General features: G+C 50.2%; 1 protein-coding gene across 3 annotated transcripts in view; it reads right to left on the bottom strand.

The window, feature by feature from the left end:
• BTBD9 (BTB domain containing 9) overlaps positions 1-17,361 on the bottom strand; it is a 406,941-nt gene that overhangs the window by 21,363 nt on the left and 368,217 nt on the right. For 2 of the 3 annotated variants that reach the window (XM_040644643.1, XM_040644644.1), the window contains exon 10: positions 196-274. In XM_040644643.1, coding sequence (XP_040500577.1) covers positions 196-274 — 79 coding nt within the window. Of the gene's footprint in view, positions 1-195; positions 275-14,475; positions 16,673-17,361 lie in introns of those variants that run through there. The other variant, XM_040644645.1, reaches the window with a different exon arrangement.

Genomic DNA, 17,361 nt, shown 5'->3' with positions numbered 1-17,361 from the left:
CATTTCCTAGTGAAGAGGCATCTAGAAATGATGATGATATCCCCCCTGTGTAAGAGCAGGCCTTTCCTCTGTACCAAGCTGTCTGAACAGCAGGCCATGAGCGGGGAGAACAAACAGCTCCACGTAGCTCGGGATGCAGCATTTACCTGTACGTCGCGAAACAGCACGGCGTCGCCCCCGAGCAGAGACCCTTACCTCATTTGCTGTGTTGTGCGTTCCCACGATTCGGATGAAGGAGGCGGGCTGTCTTTCAAAAGTTACAGACTGCCAGGACCTGTGAGAGGAAGCACAACCGTGTGCCCAGTTAGAAGGTACCGGTAGCCCGGCCAGCAGCGCAGGCGGGACGAGCTAGATGCTGCGGACGGAGCGCTCCTGTCCTCCACCCTCAGGAGGCCTGCGACAGGACGGACGGGGGAACAGGACGGGGCTCCACCTCGCGTGTCTGAGGGAGGCGGTCAGCACCTAGGTCCCCACTCAGAGCGCTTCTACCTTCTGCAAGGGCAGCCGGGAGCCCCCAGAGCTTCCCATAAGCAGGCACACAGTACAGTCCGAGTTCACACTGCGACAGGAGCGTGGCCAAAGAGAAAAGTGATCAGGTTGATGGGGGTTCATACAATACATTCCCTCACCTGAGAAACGGGCCCACCTCAGGGGGCTATTGGCTGAATGGGTGTGCGTCTGAGAGGCGTGGGGGGTTCTGGGAGGAGAGTTCTGAACCAGAGCAGGAATGTGGCCTGGGCGGGGCAGGGCAAGGGGAGGGAGAAGTGGGGGTCTCTCACTGCCGTGTGAACCCTAGACTCTTCTGTCTGAACCTGCCCCATGCAGGGGATGGCACCTGGGGAAGAAGAGGAGGTTTCTCCACAGGGCCTCCCCTTTACCGCTTCTAAAAGCACCCCCCGCCCCCAGGGCTTATTCTCAGGACCAGCCAGACTCTGGGTGGGCTCAAAAGCCAGCTCATTTAAAGCCCAGCCAAGCAGGCCATAAACAGCCCTGGAGAGGAGGAGCTCCGCTCTTGGTTTAACGCTCCCGGCTCATCAGAATGCGCTGGAGGAGAGCACAGCACCCACGACTGTAAACTCCAATAATATTTTCTGTAATAAATGTGAGGAGTTCACAGTTGTTGCCGTCCCTCCTCCGCTCACACAGTGGAAATGCCAGCTGCTGGGAAGCTGTTTCCTGTAATTGTCTAATTACCAAGTAATGCTACCAAGGAAAATATATGTATTTGTGGTTTGTTTTCTCCCCCTTCGGTTTCAGGTGTTCCATCTTCTCTCTCTCTCTCTGAGCCTCCCACTGAGACTGATTCACTGCTGCCTGGACACCCAGGCCCCTTAAGGTCATTAAAAAGTCATTACCATCCTGTGTGCAAAGTCTGTGCTTCTGAAAGCAGTTTTCTGGAAACTGCATAAGAAAAATCACTCTCTTTGTAAAAATGCCATTATTCATATATGGAGGTGATGCCATCTGACCATCCCCAGAGCCTGCACTCCTGGCCCATTTTCTCGGTGGGGGACTGTTTTGCTCCCAGACCCACACAGCTCCCTTGGGGCGTCTGCTGGGTGGGATGCAGCCTGCGGGCTGGGGCAGGCCTACAAGGGAGGCCCTGTGGGGCTTCGACCCTGGGCCTGCGCTCCCATAGGCCTGTCACTCCTGAGCCAGGCTGTGTGGCTGACAGATGGGCATCCTCCCGCCGGCAGGTCAAGGGAAGTGAGAGGTCCACGCTGCGTGGGGCAGCAGACGCCCATCCCCACTCCTAAGGGAAGCTACGGCACACCAAGGCTGGGCCACCGCCTGCGTCTCAGGAAAGGGAGACGCAGCCAGGTCAAGTGACAGCAGCCACTGACAACTATCATGTTCAAGTCAGCTTCACAAAAGGACTGGGGTGCAGAGGGGCTGGGAGCGGCGGAGGTGGAGGCCGTGTTCTTAGATTTCTAGCTGCGGGCCTCTCCAGAAAATCTTCGAGAGCTTCCGGACACGAAGGTCCGACTCGGCACCTGTAAGCTAGTGATGCTCAACGTGCCCACGGCTCCGAGGGCGCAGGCGGGTCCGAATCAGGCCTCCTGACGTCCGGCACCTGCTCCCCCCACAACACGGCCGGGAACCCAAGGCAGCGAAGGAAGGGAGGTCTGGCCGGGCGTGGCCGCCTCCGCCCCTCGCCTGTGCTTGGGGACGCGGGGCGGCTGGGCAGCAGCCTGAGCAGGAGGGAGCACTTGTGGAGTGATAAGATCAGAAGGCCTCAATGTAATACCAGTCCTCCATTACGCTGCATTAATATCTGATCACATTAGAGTTCATTTTCACTAACACAGCCTGAGACTTGAAAGATGATTTCATTTTCAGCAAAACTGGATATCAGTAGGAAGGGGCGCAGGTTAGGATGAGGTAATGGGCATCTGTCCCTCCCCAAATATCAGATCCCATTTGCCCTCAACTTCTTCCAAACCACTTTACATGCTGCTCGATGGGGAATCGATAAGGTGGCACCGAAGTCCACGTCGGGGCCACATGTGCAATCACCGCGCGACTCGAGGATCTCTCGGCAACAGGACACTACCGCCATCAGTCCCCGCGAGGCTCCACTGCCATTTTTATTGAGCTTTCCTGAGAGCTGTATAAACTATCCCTCCTCACCAAGCCCCCTGAATCCCTTCCTTAGTAGCTAACACGCCCAGGAAGACGACGGAGCTGCAGGGGCACAGCACCCACCTGGGTCACGGCCAAGACTGGGTGATGGGAGCAAGTGTCTGAACGGGAGCAACGGGTGTCAACAATATGTGTGGTCTGTCTTTGAGCACTTACGACAAAACAGGAAGCCCCACCCGCACTGAAGTCCCAAGCCTGGCACTGGAGGCTGTGCTCCCCTCTCCTGAGCTCCAGTCTCCTCTGTCCAATGCTGTCACCGAAGAGCCCCTCGAGGGAGGTCCCAAGTCCAGGAGACCGTAAATGCGGACCTATACACACGTGTTCAGAGAGAGGTATCGACATAGGCATGGTGGCCAAAAGGCGATCAAGATTTTAGCTTTGGATGAAAGAATGTCCAGAGACATGTACTAGACTTTTGTACTTCTCTTTGCTGTCTGAATTTGGTAGAATGTGTATTTAAGTATTTTCTTAAAAGTACCTATCTTGCCTACTGCTCAAGGCTTTAATACAGACCATGAACTAGGGGTGGTTTGGCACATTGGTTGACACCACGGGCTCTGGGTTAGAATCTCAGTTTTGCCCTTTTCCCAGCTCGGTGACCTTAAGCATGCTGCTTAACCTCTCTGGGCTTCAGTCTCCTCATCTGTAAAATGAAGACAATAAAATATCTAACTTTTTTTGGTGACGATTAGATACATAACAAATATAAAACATCGAGAACAAAGTGCTAGCTGCTGAAGTACTAAAAAATAAAAGATGGCCTTGTTATCACTATTACAAGTACCATTCAGCCAAACGAATCTGGGTAAGACACACGGCTTCCTGGCCTCATCTGTGAGTCAGTTTGCTAGTATGTGATTTACCGACTACAGCACGGGCTCCTAGGGGCACCCAAGGCACTCCCATCAGCACCCATTTCTTGGAGGCAGACAAGGCAGCTGGAATCTGGAGGAATTAAGCAAGCACTTATTGAAATACTCCCGAGCCCGGCACCCAAGTGTTATGGGGGAGTGTAAAACATAGTGCTTGCCCTTCTGAGGCTTATAGTCTCTCTGGGGAGACCAGCTATCCTTTCAGGAACTAAGTAGAGAGCAATGTCAGCAGTACCTTGGTCCCAACTCACTAACTGGTGGTGTTCCAAAGCTTCCCTTGTAATTGGTTGTTTGAAGCTTGGAAGCAATTTTTCTGGAGAAAAAAGTTCTAAATTTCGATTGGGTTGCCACCCATAAAACTCAATTTAACCCATAACGAGGCTGAAATACATATATATATGTATATATATATGAAGTAACAAATAAAAAAGGTAGAAAATGATGTTGTTGCCATAGTAGTGATTCAACAAGCCAGGAACACAAGAGCTCCGGAACAGTCTCTCTAAAGCTGCTGCTGAGGAATGAGGATCAAGCAGTGTCATGAGCATAAATGCAGGGCCATGTGGTTGGACTAGGGCAGGTGGTCTGTCAAGGAGTGAAAAAACGGGCCGGGGCTGTCCCTCTGCAGACCACCACCGTGAGGCTTACAAAGTGCGTCCCAATCACGATCTCGCACGTTTGGTCCCCAGCAATCTGTCAGGGAGCTCGGCCGCCCGTCGGAATCCCATTTCTGAGGTGCGACACTAAGGCAGAAAGAGAAGTCACGTGTCCACATTCCAGCGCCACCCAGATCGCACAACTGTGGGGGCTCTTTCCAGCCAAGGGCACAGTGAGGAGCTTTCCGATGGAGAGGCTGGGGCTCTGTCTCCTGGACAGAGACAGGACTCGTCCCTGGCCCCTGGGTCCTGGGGTCTTACAGCGCCTCACTGGCGTGCTGGCGTCATGACTCCCGCCGGGGGACCACACAGGCGAGCGGACCGCAAGCTGCCCCCTGGCCTGTGCTGGCTGGGTCCCTGCAGCCTCAGGTCCCGGTGTGCCACGGGGGTGAAGCGGTTGTGGGGTTTCCACGAGAAAACCGTGCCTGGCACGTGGTGAAAGTGCACGTTGGCTACTATTCTATCTTTACAGTCACACATATGGAAACGCGGGGGAGAGAAGAGGCTCGGCAGGTGCTCCCCCTCCACCGAGAGCGTGCAGAGATGGACACACATATGGTTGTATTAAAAAGCAAATCAGGGGACGACATGTACACTGTGGAGCCACATACACAGCCGCACACGTGACTCACGAGAACACGCACGCTCACAAAACATGTGTAAATATTCTGGAAGGAGATGTGCTGAATTCACGACACTGGCAGTCTCTGAGGAGAGCGTGAGGAATGGGTTTGCTGATGGAGAACAAAGGAGGCTTCAACATTAACTGGAATGTTTTATTTCTTTGATTAAAATAAAAAAGACGACGTGTACGTGAAAAATATTAACTACAGTCAATTGTGGGGATGAGCATGTGAGTGAATGTTGAAACACTTCCTATTCTTGCCTGCATTTTAAACAGTTCTTGAAATAAATTAAAAAAGAGGGAGAAGAAAGGCATTAAAATGGTGTCTGTGTTCATGTGAGAAAGAATGTGCCAGGTGGAAGTAACCAAACCGCCAGTATGAAACTTAGGAGGCCGGGGGGGTCAGCCCCTCGACGGGCACGTGCATTGGCCTGAAACTTAGGAGGCCGGGGGGGGGTCAGCCCCTCGACGGGCACGTGCATTGGCCAGGTGGTGCCGCCGGCTCCGGACAAGTGCGTCTTTTGGGAAGTGCGCAGAGGACAGGAGAGCTGCTGGCTGGGGGAGGGGTGCAGCCACCATCCATAAGCGCAGGGCTTGTGTGAGTGGCTCTGGTGACAAGGGCCCCCGGAGAAAGGAAGGAAGGCAGCGGGGCTCAGCTGAGATTGGCTTTCCATCCTCAGCCTCGTCCTGACTTCTCTGGGGATCCTGTAAATCCTGTACCAATGGTGCGTGATCTTTTTAGTTCTGGAAAATTATGTGACTCTGCTGCCTATGCTATGAAGAGAATGCCAGTGTCAGGATTCTTCTGGAGCAGACCTGGTGAACACTGGGGAGATGGCCAAGGCCAGACGGGCAGTTAAACAGGGCAAACTGATCATGGGTTCATCTTTGCTCCCTCCAATGAAACAGCAGTAAGGAAATCTAATATATGCTTTGTATCAAATACTTGTGTTCTAACACACACACACACACACACACACACACACACCCCAAACAGATTCACACTACGCGACCCTAGAAAGTCTCACGTCATTTGAAGGTAGGGGTGTACAGGGGGCTGACCTATGAGGACTGGTTGAAAGCAGGTGAAAAGAGCAGATGGATCCCCCTCCCCCACATCCCCCTCTCTTTCTTCCTGCACAGCGGGAATGAGCCCTCTCCCATCTCGGCAGGAGACAGGATTTCACTCTGGAGCGCCTGAACAGAGAGGGGCACGAGGAGGCACAGCAGAGGGTGGGAACCTGTTGGGGCTGAGACTAAGGAATTACACAGAAGTGAGTATCTCAGATGGTGAGACTTCCAGTCCCCTACCCTCCCCCTTGGCTTTCAGACCACTGTGATCCAGGCTTAACCCCCAGGCAGAAGACTGGAGGGTCCCATGGAGGCTCTGACCAGCCCAAGAGGTACTGATGCACCTTCTTTCCCTCTGGTTTCCGTAAATATTTATCCAGTGCTTACTATGGAGTGGGCCCAATTTTAGACTCTGCCCTCAAGAAGCTTACATTCTCAGGGGAGAGAGAGGGACAAAAAAATATAGGACTAAATAGGAAAATATAGCAGTGCAAGTAGATTGAGACAGGCACACTGCTTTTAGATACCATATTTAAGGAGGTTCTCTCTGGTAAGTGACAACTGAGCTAAGACCTACACCAACAGAAGAAATGGCCATGTGGATCTGGAAAAGCGTTTCAGGAGAAGAAACAGATCTGCTGGATCTGAAGGAGCAGGCAGGGGTCTCCCAATGAAATGCCCAAAGACCAGTCTGATAACCTTGTAGGAAGTCCACAAACACGCCCTCCTACACAAAACTTCCAACCAGCTTTCTCAGTGCCTAACGTCTGAAGGTGAACAGCCAGTCAAGGGGCACAAAGGACCCTAACATGAAAAATAGAGACCAAAAGCAAATAGAAAAGAAGAATAATTCAGAAGATAGAGTTATAATTCAGTAGACAGAATAAAACCTCAGGAAGCAAAACCCTTATACTCTGTCAGAAAGATGAAAGAATTATTACACTCTTGAAATAAGAATAAAATGATATGAAGAAGGGATATTCAGAATAAGAAATTGCTCTTGTCAATTAAAACTATGAATTGAAATCAATAATTCAACACAACAGAAGCTTAAGTTGAGGAAATTTTGTAGAACATCAAACAAGATGGCTAAGATAGAAAATAGAAGAAAAAGGATAAGAAAATGAGAGGACCCAACTAAGAGGTCCACTATCCAATTAGTAGATGTCCCAGGAAAAAAGAGCAGAGAAGATATGAGATATCTAACTGTCAAAGTAAAAACACACACCTTCCCATACGTGAAGGACATAAGTTCCTAAGTTACAGAGGCCGCTGAGCGGCCACTACGATAAGAAGACAAAACATATTATTGAGAAACTTTAGAAGATCTAAATGTTTCTGCATGGGGCAAAAGCAAGTCAACATAAAGGTGAGGGAACCAAAATTGCATGAGATTTTTCAACAGTGACACTGGGAGTGAGGAGATAACAGAGCCCTTCTTTCTAAATGTTGAGGGAAAAGTTAGTCCCAGCCAGCGGACTATTCCCAGCCCAGTCAATATTTGGATAGAATAAAGAAACTTCAATTCAGGCATAGATCTGAAAAAATTTACCTTCAGTGCATTCACTAGAAGCTTCCAGAAAATGTGCTCCACCACTAATAGAGAATTAAACTATGGCAAAGAAAGTTATAGGATCCACAAAGAGAGGATCTGACAGAACAGATGTGAGGGGAATTTCCTGGAGGGTGGGCAGGGAGAGTGGAAGATGGGAGCCTACTGAGGCCTAGGGCAACTAGCTCTGCGATGGAGGGAAGGCAGGGCTCCAGGAGGAAAACCAAATTACCAGAAGTATTAGACCAGCCTGAGGGGATTTCTGTGGGTCTGACAAAAATAAGTGATATGTGCCTAGAAAATTAATGAATGGCATATATAGAAAAGTAAGTAATGTTTAACTCCAGGAAAAACAAATGATACTAAAAGGAATGGTGATCTTAGCAAACTACATGGCTTAGCTCTGAACACTAGTTACGTAGTCGTGCTAATGCTCACAATAAATGATAAAAGCTGCGATTGAACTGGAGGGGGAGGAGTGGGGAGGGAGAGAAGTATACTCAGGAGAGGGGGAAGGGTCTCTAAGGCAGGAACGTATTTGCCTTAAAACCTAAAAGTCTGATCACGTGTTATGTGGGACAAGTCGGGGGACACAGGCACTTTCACACAGGGCAGGTGCAAACTGACTTAGCCAACTAGCAACACTTTGAATATACACACCCTGAGCGCAGAGCTAGCAATTCCTCTCACGTCACGGCAGCTGTGACACGCTCACAGCGCGGGCAACACAGCGGGAGTAAGACTGCGTTGCAGCACCGTTTGAAGAGCAAGAGAATCCAGACAACCTAACGCTCCTCACATGAGGGACTGGTTAAGTAAATTATGGTCCATCTCTAGCCCTGTGATGAAGGCCTATGCAGCTGGAGAGAGGGAGGGAGGGGGAGAGAGGGAGGGAGAAGTTCTAGAAATCTCCAAGGTATAGAGAAATCTGTATTAAGAAAATGGGGAGAATCCACATAGTCATTTATGTATAATCTCTGGAGGAAGAGGTGGTGGGTGATCGACAAATTTCACTGTCCTTAGTTTTTAATTTTTAAGCCATATTAAAGGTATTTCCTCTGAACGTACTAACTTTTCCAAACATTAAAAAATTGTTAAAGAGAAGGAGGGAAGGCAGCTGCCCCTGCGGAGTGGGCCTGGGGGGAGGGAAGGGTGAAGCAGGGGACTCCAGCTTTTTGTTAATGAGGCTCCTGCTTCTACTTGGCTTTTATAACAATGTCCCTGTATAACTTTGATAACAATTTAAAAATTCAGAAGGTGAAAAATAAAAGCAGAGCCAGAGGAGGAGACAGGCCTATGGTGATGAGGAATGGAAAGGGTATGTGGGGGGGAGCGGATTTATTTACAACCTTCGGGAGCAGGGCTGGGAGGCAAACAGGAGCCTTCCCAAGAAAGGATTCTCGCAGAGGAAGGGGACATTAAAGGCCGTGCCCTATCAACTGAGCTGCTGCGGTGACAGCGGCGCCCGCTCAGAGCTGTGTGGCGCTGAGACGCGACAGGTATTAGAGGCCTTGAGTAAGCCTCCAGACTCGCCCAAAGATCCCTCTGACAGTTCTTTAGGAGTGAGGACCGCACAGCTGCCCGCCGTCCCTCCGAGTGCTGCTCTCACCGTCTGCCTTGCAGCTGCGACAGGCCGAGGACACCAGCGTCGTAAAACTGTGCTCTGGACCGGGCCTGTGAGGTCCGGGGCATCTCCCACAGCACTGGCTGAGGCGGGGATTCCGGGGTCGTAACAGGCCCTAAACCGGGCCCTGTGTGTCCTTCCCCAGCGGCTCCCAGCCTGGCACATGCTGGGCCCCCTCCCTCGCCCCAGAGGCAGAGTGACCCCGTGTCCTAGCAGCAGAGAGGCAGGGTCAGCCCAGATCCTCATTAACCCCCCTTCCGAAGGGCTCCCTGGTCCCCAGATCCCTGACCCAGGTCTGAAGGCAAGGCTCAGCGCAGGGCAGGTCGAATCTGGCACCTGTGAGGAAGTTCTTTTGTCCTGCAGGACGCTTAACTGGATTTCATAGCTGTGTTGCTGCCCCGACTTACAGGGAACTCTGGGCTCGCTCCATTTACCCTGTCTGTCTCTCCATTCAACAACTATTTACGGAGAGCCCTCTACACGCCAGGCTGAGGAAAAACACTGCCAAGTTAGTGGAACCTGACTGCAGGTCCCACAGAGGTGGCGGGAAAACAGATTGCAAGGAGCCCCTGGGAGTAGTGACCATTTAGTCACACGCTGATCAGCCAAATGCTTCCTGAGATCAAAGGTCACACAGGGGAGGCTCAGAAGACATATTTTTGTTGGTTTCCTGAGTATTTTTAAAATTTTGAGTTAGGTCCCACTTAAAAATTGGGAGATTTTACATAAAAATACAAACAGGTTTGTACAAATAGGTGTCTCTTGGAAACCTGAAGATCTGGTATCCTTGGATCCTTTTCTGCAAAGACAATACTGTCTACAGCTCAGGTGAGTGAGACAGACCCAGGCCATCGAGCTTCTGGTGGTTTCCATCACTCCCTGGAGCCTCCCCTGGCCTGCTATGCTCACTCACATCACCCACCTGGCTCAAGGAGGCTGCCAGGTTTCTATCCCAGCCTTAGAGAGAGTTCAGGCAGTGCTAAATGGAGCAAATTAACTCTTGTACAGGAATCACACCACCTCAAAATTCTTTGGGAACCTAGCGCCAGGAAAGATATACAAATTATGTTTCATTAACAACAACAACAAAAATCTGGGGTGCCTGGCTGGCTCGGTCGGTGGAGCTTGCAACTCTTGATCTTGGGGTTGTGAGTTCGAGCCCCAGCTTGGGTGTACAGATTACTTAGAAATAAAATCTTTAAAAAAAATCAATTCTCTTACACGGTTTTCTTCTTGGCCTTGAGACTGGTACAACAGGTTTGTGGAAGCACAGAACAGCTGATACAGTCTTCAGTCACTGCTGTTTGCCCTCCCCTTGGCTATGGTTGGCAGGAGGTTATTCTGCAGACCTTCTAAACATTCCCATTCCCAGGCCACACCCCAGACCAGTTAAATTCAGAATCTCTGGGGGTGGGCCCTACATGAGTCCTGGAGGCGGAGCCCTTACCCTGACTGGCGATGGTGGGGTGGGGAGCAGCCTGCTGGGACAGATGTGTGTCATCTACTGTCCTAATTATAGTCCGGATCAGCCGTGCCCTGGGCTCCTCCTGCCTCTGAGACTTCTGGACCTATGTGGGCACTTTATGTTTTCTGGCCGCTCTGGTGAATGCACTTGCATTTGCTGCTCTAACATGAGCCGGTCCCTGCTCCTAGCGTAATTTCCCCTTTAAGAGGAGTTTCTCTCAAAGAAAGGGTCAGGACCCTCCCGCCAGCTCCTCATAAGAGCCCAGCTGAAAGCTTCTAACCCTGTGGCAGCCACAGGAAGGTTCGTTCCTGGGGACATTCGTAGCGTGTTCAAATGAGTGTGTGTGGGAGCAGAGGGGAGAGGGGCTGTTTTAATCCTCTGCATCTCACTCGGCCCCCCACCCCCACGCCCCCCCCTCCGGTGCCATCCACTCCCCGCCACTGAGGCTCCCTGATTCCCCCAAGGGGGTGCATGCTAATTGATGATTAGCATTCCAAAGCCTGGCTTACATCCTGCTAGCCCGTCACATTTAATTACATTTTAACTATATTCGTCTTCGATAATAGCACGAACATAATTTAGATAATTATCTCTCTCTCTCTTATTCTCTGACTCTGTCTGTCTCACTTAGAGCTCCTTGCAACAAAAATCGCTTTCTCGGCTCAAACACATAAGCAGACTCTGGGGCCAAGTGCTTCTCTCTTGCAGCAGCAGCTGCTAGAAACACAATGACTTTGAGTAGTGTGAAGAAAAAAAAAGAAAATGCATGTTTCTTCCTGCCTCTGTATTCATGTTTGTACACAACTGGTGGTGGGAGTTGGGGTGTGTGTGCGTGCACGTGCGGGCACACACACGTTTGCGTCTGGGCAAGAGCTTTTGTGTGGTATAGCAACAGGGGAGGTCTGGTCAATCAAATTAGTGTCTATAAAGCACCCTCTTGGTCTGGCATTTATTTCTTCCAAGGCTTAATGGTTTCCCTCGCAAATTTAAACTCGGCTGAAACAGTTCTAAATGTCTGGGAAGTCTTTTGAAGAGATGTGTTCTTTCTAATAGGGTTTCTGTCACACTTGGATCTTATAATTAATGACCTTTGCCCTTGTCTATTATCTGCCTCCTCCAAGAGCCCATCAGGTACAAGAGGGAAATGTGGGGTTCCTCCAAGGGAAAGTGTGTCTCAAGCCTACTAATAAGACAGCGTCTGGAGTCCCTATGGACCCTCCCGAACACCAACTGGGTCACTAGCCATCCCAGTTCCTGCCCCAGTAACTCCCCTCCCCTCCCCACTGAGAGCACAACGTCTTCGTCAGGAGCTCCGTTAGCTTTTCTGGTGAGGCCAGATATAGCTGAGCATTTTGGGTAGGAAGATTTTATGTTACAAAGTTCACACCACTAGGATTCTTGAGCCCAAGGGAATAAGAAATGGGTTCAGAAATAGTTACTATCCAAGATAATCCTGCTCAAAGTTTAGAGATCCAGAGCCTGCAAGAACTTCAACAAACCAATTCAGAAGACGCAACATGGAGACAGGAAGTCCTTACTCTCAAACACTCCAGGTTCTGTCCATTTCCTTGGAATTCTCAAAGGCTCCAATAAATATAAGATTTTGTATAAAAAATTCACCTTGTCTGATATCTTCAAATTCATTATTCGTATGGTTCTAGACCCACGTCAGAGACAAAAACTCTTTTCTTCCCTTTGAAGAATAAACACCACCAAGCAGTCCCTGCACTGGTGAGGGACAGGCAGGAAGAAGCTGAACAGAAGAGTGGTTGTGTAGTTAGCAAATACACGGACTCTCGCTGCCGCGTGTTTGGGAGACCAAAATTCCTAGCTCGCTCTGGAAATAAAGACCCAGACCAGACTTCAGGAGCCAGCAGAGGAGTCTAGACCAAAACTTTGCTATCACTGTGTTGAGTCCACCAACTGAGCGTTCTAATGTGACTGGGCCCACTACTGGCTCATGTGCAGAAGGGACGTCAGCAAAATGCTGATTCTGGCCACTGAGTGGTAACTCTTGGTCCACCAGAGAAATCAGAAACATCAACGTGGAGACTCGGAAAGGCTCCTGTCCTTGGTGATGCTACAGAGGAGGTCAGGAGTGGCCCTCCCTCGGAGGTGGGGCGGGTGGAAGTACTCTCCACCTACGGCCTAGGTTCTGGGCTGTTCACCTCTCGGTTCTGGCAACTGGGGAGAATGATCTGGCCGGGGCTGAGGTTTCACGTGCTGTGAAGTTCCTGTCCAGAATACACTGGAGTACTGTCGGCCAGGCCTGTGGTGGGCGTGAGGGGACACACTGCTCCCTCAAGACCCTGCACAGGCTCCGAGTACCATAACTTGCTCCATATTGTTCGGTAGGGATGTTCCTACTTTTGACTGGTGCCCAGCTCAGGTGCTTGGGAATTCTGCTGAAATTTGCCTGGAACAGAACAACCACCTGGGTCTAGGCCTCCACTGGATGGATAGGTGGGTGGGTGGGCAGCTCGGTCCCACTTTCTGCCAGTAGGTAGCTCTAGAGGCTGGTGGGGGGAGGGCACATTCAGTTTGCTCTTCCCCAGAGGATTCCCTGCCCCTGGCAAGTACAATGCTCCACAGAATTACTGATTTAATGACACAGGTGGCTTCTTCCAGCCTGTGCGGAGAGCAGGCCTGCTCTGAAAAGGCTGCTGCCTCTGAGGAGAGCGCCACTCCTCCTTGGCTCTGCGTGACTGTCCAACCTTCGCCTCCGTCTCTCCCCCAGAAGCTCGCTCCCTCTGAGATGGGCGCTGGGAATGTGAGGACCACGCCTGGGAAGGAGCCAATTTTCAAATGTTAAGAATTTGGCAATTTTGTTTCCTAGTGTTTTAAATACTGAAAGGATTTAAACACAATGAGGACTAAATGGCCCTGAATTTCAGGTTTTAAAAAGGGCTGCTTTTATGGAAATTCACGCCAAATGCCTGTGCAGAACAAACCCCCCACCCTACCTCAGAAACCCACCACAGCACACACACCTAAGCACCGGTGGCCCTCTGGAAGGGCTGCCAGACATTCTCGGAATCAAATCTGACCAATTTCATAACTAAAAATTACACTAAGCTCCTGCGGGTATTCCAGATCTGATGACATGCCAAATTCGTTCAGCACCTAACACCGGGGAGATATTCAGTGAAAACTTAAAAATAGACTCTCCCTCTCTAGCCATTAAGGGCCTGATATTTGCAGCTGAACAGGTAAGAAATTGGGGGCACTGGGGAGAGCTTTAAAAATCTCCAGAGTACGAAAAAATGTTTCTCTATGATGAAAACAATCGCTCTTCGCACGGAGCCGCCCAAGATTAGCCTCGAGCCACTGAACACACTGGAATCTCTGATAGGAGTTCCACAATAAAAAGGTGACGAGTGTTTCCGGCAGGCCCCATAAAGGCCCTTTCTGGAATTTGCATAAATTGCTGCATTCAACACAATTAAAGCTGATGTAAGGCGGTATGGTGCACGTAACAACCTTTCTTCTGGGACATTTTCTGTTAATAAAAAAGTGGAACTTAAAAAAAATAATTTCTCTCTCCTTTCAAACACTTTCTTGATAAAAAGTCACCCCCCCCCCCCCGCCCCAACTTGGTGTCGATGAATTTCTGGGCGTGTGCTCTGTTGCAGGCAGGCCCTTGGCTGTCCTGGTTCTAAGTCTCTCTCTGACAGCGTCCCCAAACTCATGACCGCATGCTGGCTGAGAACTCCCCTCAGTGACGCTGCTCTGCTCATCTCGGTGCCTTCAGGCCGCCGGCGTGCGGGAGGGAAGGACGCGGCCCTGGCTCCCTGTGAGCTCACAGAGCATGGCGGCCAACGCGACGGGACAGGAGACGACCAGGGCATATGTGAAGTACGTAAATTAGGTTAAGTAATCTATGACACAGAAATCAGCCGCCAAGATGGGTAGAGGGACTTAGCTGGGCAAGGAGAGCGCTTGGAGGTCTGGCAGGCCGGGAGATCTGGTCAGATCATTTTATTAGCCATAGGCGCCAAGTCAGGATCAAAATGATAGGAGCAAAACACATGGGAGGCATCTCGCTCTCTGTGATGAATCCAGATTCCCCTCAGGCCAGCAGCCTCAGAGATACCCTCCTGATATTTTGTAAACCCAGGGTTCGTGTGTACACAGGTGTGTGTGTGTGTGTGTGTGTGTGTGTGTGTGTGCTTCCGCACACGGGGAAGCAGTGCATTTCCTAACACCTGCTTTGAATTTTATTCATGCCCCAAGGCTAAGACATCAAACAATGACTTCTTTACTACTTCATAGTAAACAAGCAGTATGAGACACGCACAAAAATACGGCTTCCTCTCAGGTCGTGTTTCAATCTACCCCTAGTTATTCGCTGTGCTGGTCCCCGGCCCTGAGGGTTTTGCAGGGTTGAGAAAGATGCCAAGAAGTCAGATTGCATTCAACAAGGTTAAAAGTTATCCTTGGCACATGGAAATCTCCTGCAATAAAACACTGTAAGACTATTGCTAAAGCTAAATCAGCTTATTTTTCTGTATTATTTCTTGGGGAGGAAGGTTGCTGGGTGAAGGGGATGGGTGAGAGAACTGACCAGTAACTCTTTCTGATTCCATTGTCAGCCTTTAAAATCAGATAGATCAGCTATTAATCTCAGAAAGCCAGCAGTGAATGTGTGCAATAAATTTGTCATCATTTTATGAATAAGCTCTCGGTCATGAGGGCTTACTGTCTGGCAATTCACCTTTTCCATGATATTTTCTATCAGCTGTATTTTGGAGCAGCTTAGAAAGAATATTATTTGTGTTCCTGGAGATCGGAACATAAAACACCTTCGGAGTGATGGAGATGTACAGGCAGGCTTCACGTCCGCCCCTGGGCTCACTAAACAAACAGTTTACCGATGCTCGAGTGAACACCACCAGGGGACAAGAATCACTCTTCCGGGTCCAGGAGAGCACTCATCTCCTCCACAGCCGCTAACGAAGGCCCTGTTAGCACGAGATGACGTTGCGTGTGCCCATTGGCTTTCTGTCAACGACTGTCAAATAGAGCTGTTGGTAATCACAGCTGGCAAGTTGTTTAGTCAATATTTTTGAAAAGTTCAACCAAGTGTGTGAAAGCACAAAGTAGATTTTCCTGAAGTTGTGAGATGATTTACTCATCTTCCTGCTCCATGATGGCTCTGCCCCCATCAGGATCACACCGGTGTCCTGCCGGGCAGTCCGGAAGCGCTGTAGGATGGGAGGTGCAGAAATGGATGAAATTTCAGCTGTTCTGTCCTTCAGCTGTTTTCTTCCATCGAGTCAGTGGAACTCTAGTCCTGAGACTCGGTCCTGAGGCGCCTTTACACTGGAGATGGACACGACAACAACAGAACCCTTAACGCCACTGCCGCTAGGAACAGTTCCAGCCCCAGCCTAAAAACTGCCCCAGGGAGAAGGCCCCTCCACATCAGTTTTAAAGCTCTGGGGAAGATACCAGTATTTTTGCCCTTCATTCCTTGTGAAGGACGTTGCTCTATTCTATGACTAAAGACGGCAAGTGTCCTTTTGGAGCCATCTCTCCCAGATATGACAACACATCGTGAAAGGGAACCCCACGAAATTAAGAATCCAGTTCTGACACCGTGCAGTGTGTCGACCCAGAGCACGAGACTGGACAACGGCTGTACCTTGTATCCTTCTTTGTTTTTATGATTTTCATTTTCTTTATTTTGTACAGCCTTTGTGGGAACGATCATGATTCCCAACCGTGGGTCAAAACACCGTTAGCAAGTAAATTTGGGGGCCAGCAGTCTGGTACAGGCTCTGTAGAACGCTTCTGAGAGTTCTTGTCTTGGCCTTCTCTTTACGGCGCCTGACTCGAGCTAGACGCGCCATGATGCGTTCCACAGAAATGCCACGGTCCCGTCTGAAGATCTTTGACGCTGGCGCTCCCAAGTCGGGGGCCCTGCATGAACAGTAGCAGGCTCATGTCCCATCTTCCTCAACTTCTCTCCCCCAGGACAGGGGTGCTTAGCAGCTGGTGACAGCGTCGGAAGAACTTGGCGTGGCGGTGAAATTCTCCCTGGTTCTCATGACCGAACCAATAGACGATGACCTATACTACAGCCGTCACTAACACCTCCAGTCAGTGGAGAACACGGCCACCACCTTCTGAGAGAACATGGAGACGCCCTAGTGCAGGGCTTCCTGCAGGGAGGGAGGAGGTATGGTCCATGAGACATTCTGAGGCACTGTTCCAGGCGGTCTCAGATTCATTGGTGGCCCCTGGAGGGTGTGTTAAACACACACTGCCAGCTCCCACCCTGGAGTTTCTGATTCAGTAGGTCTGGGGTGGGGCCTGAGAATTTGCATTTCTAACGGGTTCCCAGGTGATGCTGACGGACTGGGGACCCACTTTCAGATCCACTGTTCTATTTTGCAACAAAGAGGACAACTCTGTTACACTAAGTAGAAGGCAGAAAGCTGGAAAAATCCTAGGCAGTTTTAGAGTAAGAGGACCAGGAAGACCTAAGAGGACAATTCTAGTGATAGTAAGGATGGGGGACTGATATGGAGGGGAAGCTGTGGCAAGGAAGGTTTCAAATCCAGCTTTCCAAAGTATTCCACAGGTATCCTGATTGGGTGTAGAGGTTTGCTGGCCAAGGATCGTTACTTGGGGACAGGAGCTGTGTTGGAGCAGGAAGTCCACCCTGGCCAGAAGTCGCAATATCCCGGTTTTGGCCCAGGTTCTGCCACTCACTAGCTTTATGGCCTTGGGTAAGTCACTTGATCTCTGGAGTCTTTGCTGTTGCACCTAGAAAATGCCTGTCCTGCAGGTAGTCAAATGAGGTGGAGGCTGGGAGAGCACTCTGTAAACTGTTACTATAAATGTCAGG

This window comes from Ursus maritimus, unplaced genomic scaffold (assembly GCF_017311325.1).
Source record: "Ursus maritimus isolate PB19 unplaced genomic scaffold, ASM1731132v1 scaffold_30, whole genome shotgun sequence".
NCBI classification, from domain to species: Eukaryota; Metazoa; Chordata; class Mammalia; order Carnivora; family Ursidae; genus Ursus; species Ursus maritimus.
This window is presented reverse-complemented; position numbering and strand designations above follow the sequence as displayed.